This window comes from Salminus brasiliensis, chromosome 6 (genome assembly GCF_030463535.1).
Source record: "Salminus brasiliensis chromosome 6, fSalBra1.hap2, whole genome shotgun sequence".
Taxonomy (NCBI): domain Eukaryota; kingdom Metazoa; phylum Chordata; class Actinopteri; order Characiformes; family Bryconidae; genus Salminus; species Salminus brasiliensis.
This window is the reverse complement of record NC_132883.1, coordinates 45,267,054-45,278,269: the sequence shown is the minus strand read 5'-3', so window position 1 is coordinate 45,278,269 and position 11,216 is coordinate 45,267,054. Positions and strand designations below refer to the sequence as shown.

The window sequence follows — 11,216 nt, the reverse complement described above, 5'->3', positions numbered from 1 at the left end:
TTGTTAAAATATGATTCATTCAGTATTTACAATGATTTATTCTGTATCTTTTATGGATTATTCAGTATCTACAATGAATGATTTAGTATCTACCATCAATAACTACTATTAATGATTTATTTTATATTACTTGTTCTGTATCCTCTATGAATTACTCAGTAACTACTAGAAATTATTTTGTGTCTACTATTAATTATTCAGTATCCACTATGAATTATTCAGTATCTACTATGAATTATTCAGTATCCATATGAATTATTCAGTATCTACTATTAATTATTCAGTATCCACTATGAATTATTCAGTATCTACTATTAATTATTCAGTATCCACTATGAATTATTCAGTACCCACTCTGAATTATTCAGTATCTACTATAAATTATTCAGTATCCACTATTGATGACTCAATATCCACTATGAATTATTCAGTATCCACTATGAATTATTCAGTATTCACTATGACTTATTCAGTATCCACTATGAATTACTCAGTATTCACTATGACTTATTTAGTATCCACTATGACTTATTTAGTAACTACTAGAAACTATTAAGTGTCCACTATTTATGACTCAATATCCACTATGAATTAAATATATCAACTATAGAGGATATGCACGTGACATGCCAGAGAGGCTGCCGCTGCAGCCACGCCCACTAAGTGGACGCTGACTGAATGCAGCGTTAGTCAGTGTGAATGCTGTTAAAACAGAGAGAATGTGACGTCAGTGAAACCGTCTATTAATTATTCAGTAATGTAAATAACTCCGTAAGCTCCATAATGGAAGATATCTCAACTGCTTCTTTTGTTATTGATTTTTTTTTGATAAAGTAAAAACCAATCAGAATGCAGCAGCGGTCTGACAAACACAACTTTCTGCAGACGCCTGTAGCACATTTCCCCACTGCTCAGCGCACACACACCAGTTTTTAACGATGCTTTCTGCAGAATGCTGCAGGCATTAGCAAATGAACTGCTCCTCTAAAAGCTCCTCCAGAACACTCAGACTTTAATCAGAATGACTTTCTAATGGCTTAAAGGGAAAAGTGGGAAACTGTTGATTCAATAAATGTAACAGAAAACTGAGCTTATAGGCAGATTTTAAAATGCAGAATTATTAAAAATGCATGCTAAATAAACAGCTGGTGTAGTAAATAAGGGGCTGTGATGGTTTCTGTATTGCATACTAAATACTGAACCAGCGTCCTGACTTGTCGGATAAAGAAAAGTTCTATTTAAGAAGAGTCTGTTTAAGAGTCTATTTTAAAGACAAGCAGCAGCTTCTCTGACACTGACAGCAGGATGTGTCACACTGTGACTGATAAGCGACCAGTCTGCAGAAAAGGACACTGGTGTGATATTTTCTTCCACCACAGAACAGGAAAAATACGCCACAACTTTCCACTACGCATCAGAGGAATACAGAAGTGTGCCCCAACAGTCAGTAAAGCACAGCGAAGGGGCACTAATGTAGTACAAGTGCACAGAATTAGCATTAGCATGTTTACAGAGCCCTGTTCAACTGCTCAGTTTCTCATCGTTACTGCTTATCAGTATCCACTATGATTATTCAGTATCCACTATGAATTATTTCAGTATCTACTACAAATTATTCTTTATCCACTATGAATTATGCAGTATCTACTGGAAACTATTTAATATCCACTATGAATTATTGAGTATCTACTACAAATTATTCTTTATCCACTATGAATTATGCAGTATCTACTGTAAACTATTCAATATCCACTATGAATTAATCAGTATCTACTATGTATTATTCTTTATCCACTATGAATTATTAAGTATCTACTACAAATTATTTTTATCATCTATGAATTATGCAGTATCTACTATAAACCATTCAATATCCACTATGAATTAATCAGTATCTACTATGTATTATTCTTTATCCATTATGAATTATTCAGTATCTACTATGAATTATTTAGACAAGCAGACAGTTCAATGGGGTGTATGAAGCTTGTGGGAAACCAGGGAATGTGTGCAAATCCTCCAATACTTCTGTGCTTTCGAAGTTTCTGTAAAGCCAAGCAGGTTCTTACCAGGTTCTCTGCCTGCATACAGCGAGTTGTCAGCCATCGCAGCGTCTTCACATTCTGTCTGCAAGCTGCTCTTCATGGAAGCACCTCTTTCACCCCAGTTCATCTGCAGCAGAAACAACAGAATCACATAAACAATCATTCGATCCAATACATCATATATTAGATCCACTATGAATTATTCAGCATCTACTATGATCTTTTCAGTATCCACCATTAAATATTTAGGATATACTATGATTTAGTCAGTATCCACAATGGATTATTTAATATCCACTATGAATTGTTAAGTATCCAGTATGATTTAGTCAGTAACCTGTAAAACCTTTTCAGAATTCACTATGAACTATTCAGGATCTATTATGATTTATTCAGTGAGTTCTATTAGTTTTTTAGTATCCAGTGGAAAGCTTTATCATATAGCCGTAGTATTTGAGCACAGCCCCAATCACAGCACAGCAGTGCCACTGAGCAGCATATACCTACAGAACTGTCACTTCTGCGCATTCCCACACTCTCACATTAATCATGCTCAGTCAGTCCAGCTTCAGAAGGAAAGGAGGGTCGGGAGAAGTGAGCTGCAGTTATCTGTGTGAGGAAGATACTTTAGAGAAGTACAGCGCAGTGCCCGTGTGAGAGGGCCACAAACCCAGCTGAAACAATCCGCTACAGTGTTACTCAAGTTTACCAGCTCTGCCTCGAAAGAGGAAGCACTGCTACGGAACAGAGCGGCGGCAGGCCGACCTGCTGTCTGACCTGCCAGTGGAACTGTACTGGTTGAGTGTGTGTGCTGGTGTATATGTACCGGATAGGTATGTGTTTACTGGTGTAAAGGACTCCACCAGAGGAGTTAGGGTGGTGTGTGTTGACACTTGCCCACAGCAGAATAGCTTTCAGTGAGCTACCATGTTTTTACTGCTGTAGAAAAGATTGGCGAGGCGTTCCTACTTGTTGGATGCGCTGTGTTTTTCCCAAATGTATCTCTAGTGATTGTTAGACCATTGCTCAGTGGTTGCTGTGGTATTCCAGGTGGTTGTTATACGGTGGTGCTGAGAGGTTGTTAAGTGGTGTCCATGCTGTTCTGATGGCTTTAAGGGTGGTGCTGCCATGTTTTTATTGTTTTGTAGTTTTATAAAAGATTATAAAAGAAAAGTGTGAGTGTGAGTTCAGAGAAATATCCCTACTGCCTACATCCCTCTGTGCCATTAGATAAGCCCGCTGAGTTTGGTAGAGCTCCAGGATCAGGATTGATCACCCTGCTCTAGAGTTGAGATTTTCTGTATTTAAAGACATCACAACTTCTGATGATGATGATCTTGAAGGTAGGAGGGTCAACATACAGTTTGGGCACTTGGCATCTGTTGGCAGAGCCTAGGCTGGGTAATGCAAACAAACACTAGCTTTGGAATTTGCTAGCATTTACAGTATACAGTCATTTTATCACTGGTGATGTCAGTGTTGATTCCCAGTGATGGGGGTTGTGTTAGTGAGAACACATGAAAAGCATACAAACTGTCATGACCGGACTCCAGTTCCCAGAATCCTCTGGGAGACTCTATGAATGATCATATGACTACTACCTGCCATCCACGCTCTTGACGACCTGAATACTGATCTGTGCCACCTGTTGTACCTCAGATTGGTTTAGTATTTAAGCTCTTTAAATGTAGACACTTGTGAAGTATTGTTTCCCTTTTCGGCGATTCCTTGCTTATGTGTTCTGTGTATGACCTTACACTTGTCTTTTCGACCTTGCCGTTTGCTTGGCCCTTTGGACTTTCTGCCTGGATTTTGGATTACGACGAAATATTGCAAACCATGATAAATAACAAATTAGATTAGTCTAGTGTTAGATTTATCATAAAACTCTCTAACTTTGGACATGAGTGACTTCTTTAAGCGTCCGGGTTCAACCAAACTTAGCAAAGCATCTCATTTAAATACTTCTGTGTGGTTTTGACACTTTAAGTCTATTAATGATTTAAGATGTGTTGCTTTTGTGTTTCACACTCAACCCAGAACACAGCAGAGCCTCTTTCAACTGCCACTGCTGGTCAAGCTTTTTCTCGTTCGTCGGTTTGTACATTCGAGTTCATTCCAAATGACAGACCAGATCATATAAAAATCATCACTATAAAGTGTTATTTCCAGCGATTAAATTCCAGTGAGTAGAAGATGAACTTAAGAACTTAAAAGTGAAAAGATGAAGTGAGTAAGTAAGTGAGAATAGTATTGTGTTGTTTTGAACTATTTTGGAGTGAAAAAACTGAAAGAGGACCATGCAAAATCTTGGGCACCCCACGATATTTGAGCTCCCAGATGACTCGATCTCAGACCTTGTTAAAACCTTATCTTGGTTTGTTCACAATCATCGTTAGGAAAGGCCAGGTGATGCAAATTTTAAAGTTGCAAATGCCTTTTCAAACACCCCTAAGCAGGAACAATCAGTAGCCATGAGTTCCTTCTAGTAGCAACAATCAGCAGCCACAAAACTCCTCTAAGCAGAAGCAGTAAGCAGCAACTGGCACATCCAAGCAGCAACAACCAGCAGCCACGGGCTCCTTTAAGTAGCAACAATCAGCAGCCACTGGCTCCTCTAAGCATGAACAATAAGCAGTTACAGACTTCTCTAAGCTACAACAATCAGCAGCCATGGGCTCCTCTAAGCTACAACGATCAGCAGTTCTCAGTTCTTTGAGTTGTTACGGTTCTATACAGAAGCATTGTCTCTTCTAAAGGAGCCTTGTTGACAGGAGGAACATGTCCTCATGACAGATCACATGGAGTTTGGGACATGTGTGTGTAATATGCAAAGTTCTGCCCTTCCTGTTTAGAGATCTCTGCCCCAGATCTGCTCACTGCACAAACCCCCCTTCACTAATCATGCAGAAATAGGTGGGGTTGTCTATTTCTGATGTGCACTAAAGCATCATGCGTGAGCTTGTGAAATATAGCAGTTGTGATTTGATTGGCTTGGATAAAGTACAGTACCTGTGGTCCTGCGTTGCACCGCAGAAAAACACTACTAATAGTCACATGCTAAAGTTGATATGGCCTTGAACTGCTTTTTATTTTGTGCATACATTTCTAGACTTTCTAGGCATGATCATTACAAAATTCTAGAATATGAATATTGATTAGACCTATATCAAGTAATTGAGCTACTTTAAGCTGCACCTATTGCTGACACAGATGTGCAAATGCACACACACAGCTTGTCTAGTCCCTGTAGAGAAGTACTGAGAAGATCTTGTACAAGGTTAGCTCGATAGTGGATAGCAAGTGCACAATAGCTAGCTTCACCTGTTGGTATCAGCTGTATTTGCCAGCATAGCATTTAATAAATAACGTGAAATATATTTTAATGTGATATTGAAGTTCGACAGTCGCGTGAAGATAGGCAATTAATCACATGCAAGATTTTAACCAATGGATCAGTCGGGGGATAGGATGTGTCACATTTGTTAGACTTTGGAAAGATCTTCATAAGACATACTTTGTACATTTACACCTGAGGAGCCAGATTAACTCAGATCAACTCCAGGTTCACAGGGGATTTAATTAATAATTCTATTGCTTTATGAAATACCAAACAGCACGTTACTGAAGGCCTGCCACCACTCTGTTTCCTGTGGAACGGTTTGATGCCTTGCTTCTGTCATTTTAATCATCTTTACTTGTAAAAGCTTCTAACTGGAGTTTTACATTCCACCTTAAATGAATCTGTGGCAGCATTTTAAGGTGGAATTTCAGCTTCATCTTCAGCTTCAGAGCCAAAGCTGAACTGCAGCTCCAGCCATGCTAGAACAACCAACAGCCCCATACAGAAGTTTCACTGCAAGCTATATATTTTATATTTAAGACTTTTTTACACTCAGAACATCAATCAAGAACTCTACACCAATTCACGGGTTCCTCCTAGAACCTTTACACCATGCCGAGGCTCCTTCCACTTTAAAAAGGTTCCTCACATTCACATCCCATTCAATCCACTGAAAGGTTTTTGCAGAACTAAAAAAGTGAGGTTTTCTAAGAGCTCCATCTGGCACCTCCAGTCTGAGGAGCTTCTGTTCAAAAGCACGTGCCCTCATGTATCAGCGTGACATTTACAGCGCGAAGCAAGTGCCGCTGCAGCAGAAGTGGATTCATACGTACAGGAAATGCTATTTCACACAGTTTCTGCATCCAGTCCTCCAGTTCTGCCATCTCCACAGCAAACACGAAGATCTTCTCTGTGGTCTCCACCAGGAAGGCCTTGCAGTCCTTTGGGCAGCCATCAACATTAGCATCCGTCACACGGATGCAGTCGCTGAGCTTTATGACCTGGAATAACAGAGATGTAGTAGTCTTAGTACGGAACATATCCACCCATCAGCCATAACATTAAAACCACTATGGCCTACTATGGAATAGGACTAGCAGAGCTTTTAAGAAGGACCTCCATGAGGATCAATGAGCTTTGGGCCGTGACTCCAGTTGTTCTTTTTTTAGAGCATTTTGGTAGATACTGACCACTGCATACCTAAAAAAGACCTTCTTGCTTATGTTCTGGAGATGTTCTGACCCAGTCATTGTCTAGAACATCACAGTTTGGTTCTTGTCAAAGTGTCTCAGGTTCTTACGCTTGTCCATTTTCATCACTTTCAAGAACTGACCGTTCACTCACTGCCTAATATGTAGATCCACCCCTCGACAGACAGGACCACTAGAACCAGATCATCAGGGTGTATGCAGCTGGATTTTGAGGTGTGGAAGGTCTGGTTTGCTGTTACTCACTTTCTTGTTCTCCTGCTTGCTTTTGGACTTCTCCAGCGTGCCGCTTGCTCCATCTTTACACTCAAAAAACTCCAGACGGGAGATGGAGCAGGTGCTCTCTCGGTACAGGATAGACCAGACCTTCTTCCACTTCTGCAGAAGAAGAGAGAATAACGAACATGTAGAACTATATCGGAAGCCATTTTCGCGTTGATGGCTCGCATACCAGCAGGCGAACAACAGGATGCAACAGTATGGTATGATCAACAGAATATATGTCACAGATATTACAGTTTCACAGTTTACAGCTTTTTACAACTCTACTTCTTCTTCTTTATTATTATTATTACTATTATTATTATTGTTATTATTACTCACTGACTCTAAAGGAATAAAATTTGGCTCAACCGAAGCTTTACTTTACTTCAAGCTTGAACCATTTATTGATGTAGATGCCAAATGGCTACATTTAATAAATAAATAAATAAATAAAATGATTTAGTTTTTAAGCTAATAATTATTAAGATTTGTTGTTTTTATTGATTTATTGTTTTATTATTAGGATCCCCGGTAGCTGCTGTCTCAATAGTTGCTATTCTTCCTGGGTGTTGGTAGGCATACTATTCAGTACAGCGCAATCAGTCAACCATTAACATTTAACAAAACAAAATGTGTTAAAATAAAATTAAAAATTAAACTAAACAATAAACATATGAAAATATGAAAACTTAAGAATAACACAGTAGAAAATAGGCCTATTTTTCAAACCTCTATTCTGCTAAATTACTATAATCTAGCCCAGCTTAAACTGCACCAAAGTATCACCGGGACTTACTTTCCAAATTGTTATATTTTATTTTTATTTATATTTGTTGGACAGTTGCTTATTATACATTTTATAAACAATATTATTTTACGGTTTTATTTTTACTAACCCTCAACATCAATTACTGTTCCACACACGTATTTTTTGCTCTGGCTAAGTGAAAATAATGTATATTCTTTAATAGTTGTTGTATATCCTGTAGAATCAGTTTCTCTAACTGTAGAGACCCACTGGATGTTTTTTCGTAAGTATTTTTCAGTCCAATGAGGGTCATCTTCCGTCGTCTTCCACCCGTAACCATTCATACCATTGACCATTCAACCATTATTCTGCACGAAAGAAGACGACCTCCTTGTGAGACTCCAAGATTTACCTTTTAACTCTTCGACAAGAGTAAACCCTTGCTATTACATGCTATTTCTCTCAGTTCGAGTCCACAACAGGCTAGCAGGTCATGGTTCACCACATCTAAAGGTCTGAAGGTACTGCTCCAACTACCATTTTTTTGGTTTTTAAACTCTGAAAATAGGAAGCTGGGATTTTCTGTTTTGTTGCATTTTTTTTGCCCAATGCCAGAATTAAGCAAGTATGATAACTGTGAATCCCACCCATTTTTATACCATGGTGTACCTAACAACAGTATACTGCCACAAACCTAGTGTTTTAGTCCACAATCAGTGGGCCATGTGTAAGCACACGACAAATGGGGCTTGGCGTTCACAGTATTTGATACTGTACGTTCTCAAAAGCAGTGCAAAATGGACTTTTTTGCTGTGATACCATAGAAGAACCACTTTTGGTTCCCTAAAGAACCTTTCTGTTGAGTGGCCTCAGCCCTGTGAACCCTATACACATAGTTTCAAACATACACGTTACAAAAATACACTTCTGGCGGTCTGGCGTAGACTGGTTTTACCCAATGTGCACTCATTGGTTAATAATTGTGTATAATGTAATGTAGAGTATAGAACCTTATGGTAGACCACATCTTTGAGGAACCATACAGACTTAAAAGGAGTTCTTTAAGGGTTCTTTAATGACAAAAGTGGCGAGTTTCATGGATTCATGGATTCTTACCAAAGGTAAACCCATTTGGCTCAGTTTTAAGAATGTACCGTGCCAAACACTACAGTGTGAACGACGATGGTCAACTTGGGTTCTTCTCAAAGATGGAGAACATCTTGTAAACTCTAAGCAATCTATCAATCAAATGGGTTCTACAGTATATGATCAAATCATCTGCAGGAGGTTTTGTCCTTGCACTGGAAGAATCTTGTAACCAGGCGAAGAATACATCACTCATCAAGCGGTTCTTCGTGTTGTTATGGGTCTATAAACTGTATATAGACTTTTTAACTTTTTGGGGGGTGGGTGTACAAGAACTTCTACAAGAACTTCTACAAGAACTTCTTTCTACATCGTACAGAAGAGCCACGTTACCAGGCCAACAATAGTTTAAGCATTGAGCAGGTTTTCTTAGTAACACACCCAACATCCTAACCATCCCTCCAGACAGACAACAGTGCAATGTCTGAACATCTAGCCAACCTCCAGCCTGCAAACTGCACACCCTGAGCTGGTCTTACCTTCCCGAACCTCTGCTGCTGCAGATACAGCAACCCTCTTTTTCGGATGTCCTCCTCCATTTCTCTCTCTCTCTGTTCTCTCTGAAGCAACTCCAGCCTGCAGCTTCCTTCATCTGGTATAACACCTCTTTCCTCTTGTGTTTGCGTGTGACGTAAGCAACCACTCCAAGTTCCGCCATTTGTATATCCTGTATCACCCAGCGCTTCTGCTGAGCAATGTGAGCAGACGTACTGAGTGTGTGAGTGTGTGTGTGTGTGTGTACTTGTTGTCCTACATTTTAAGGACACACATGTTCTGACTTTGTTTTAAATTTCTTTTTAAATCCCTTCCCAGACTCCTCTGCATTTACAGCCTTCTTTCTGAAGGCCTAAGAGAGCTCACTGGATCTGACCATGGTGATCTTCTTCACCCCCCACTTCAACCACCAAGAGCAGACCAGACTAAACTACTGAGGTTTAAGAATAATCCTCTCCAACCATGTTCTGATCATCTGCAGACCAACCTGATTCTAGGTTTCATGTGTTTAGTTCCATTATATGTCCAAATGTTTGGGGACACCCCTTCTAATGAATACATTCAGCTACTTTAAGTTGCAAGCTTGTCTAATCTCTGTAGTACTGCCAATAGAATAGGACTCTCTGAAGCAGATAAACATCATGACCCTATTGGCACCATGCTGCCTAATGCCAGGCGTGGGCTAGAGGGGTATAAAGCCCCCCAGCATTGAGTACCCAGTACTTTTAAATAGGATGTGTTGGTGCGTTGGAGATAAAGTGGGTTGGTGATCATCCAGCATTCAATCAAATCCTCACAGCAATGCTCCTCTTAAATCTAGTAGAAAGTCTTCTTCTCTAGACAGTAGAGACAGTTACTCCAACAAAAGCAGTATCAACTCTTTTAATACCTTTGATTTCAGAAGAAACAATGAATAAGCAGGTGTCCACATACTTTTGTCCATATAGTCTATGTTTAAATAGATTTAAAAGACAAAACTTTTCATGGAGTGTCCTAACCTTTTCATATCTGATGTGTATATGACCCCACATCCTGACATTGTTTGAAAACACACACACATTTTGCTCAGAGTTCAGTTTTTAGTTCCTCACTGTAGTTCACACTTACTGTAGAGGACACTGAACTCCCCAAGCCTGCAGTTCAGGCTACTGTTCTAGGTAAAGCTTAAGGGATCATCCACACAAGCAAAACTGCAAAATCAACTAATGCAACTTTGTATTAAGTGTCAGTAATAACTGAGTTATTACACATTGACAGTTCATGGTGACGTATTCACTGTTACAGATGTATCTACTTCAGTTTGATTGCTGTAATTACCAGGGCTGGGCCTGAGTATTTGGATATTTCAATATTTGATTGTTGGGTGGGTTGTTGTTTTTCAGATTGTTTTTCAGTAAAGGAGATCTGCAAAATACACTGTCAGCTCCCTTTTGCTGTATAATTTATACTTCTCCATTGCACTGCTAAAGAGTGAAAGTATCACCTCAGTTCAGGCAAAATTCTAAAAATTCGAATGAAATTAAACAATAAAAACAAAGCGATGGAAAGATGGGACCGTATTAGACAGACATGGCTAAAGTCCAGTCTGGCCCAATGGCAGTGGACGTGAGACAGCGACCACTACCCTTAACTGGAATCTGCCTTTGCATTCCAGCTACTTCAGCCCCATCTGAGCTCATTTTTTCAGAGGCTGGCTGCATCGTGAACAAGACCAGAAGATCCCAAATCACCAGAAAATGTAGACCAGGATGTAGAAGAGGGCGTCGCTTACTCTAAAGTGCTGGAAATGACTTAAGTACATCTAAATATTATTCTAAGCTTGAAATCAACTTCTTGGAAGTTTTAAAAGATTGCTAGCAAGAGTTTCCAAATGACTGATTAGCATATATCCAGCGAGTTACAGTGGTAACTATTGGTGCTCTTCATTACTTAGAGAGCCAGATTTAGAATATTAGTACATAACTGTC

General features: G+C 39.4%; 1 protein-coding gene across 1 annotated transcript in view; it reads right to left on the bottom strand.

Annotated features, from left to right (window-relative positions):
- The window catches only part of dok2 (docking protein 2), a 16,928-nt gene extending 7,584 nt beyond the window's left edge, over window positions 1-9,344 (bottom strand). The window contains exons 1-4 of the mRNA XM_072682568.1: window positions 9,234-9,344; window positions 6,843-6,974; window positions 6,222-6,389; window positions 2,070-2,172 (exon numbers count right to left, since the gene is read on the bottom strand). Coding sequence (XP_072538669.1) covers window positions 2,070-2,172; window positions 6,222-6,389; window positions 6,843-6,974; window positions 9,234-9,293 — 463 coding nt within the window. The 5' untranslated portion in view covers window positions 9,294-9,344. The remainder of the gene's footprint in view (window positions 1-2,069; window positions 2,173-6,221; window positions 6,390-6,842; window positions 6,975-9,233) is intronic.
- Window positions 9,345-11,216: the final 1,872 nt, after the last annotated feature.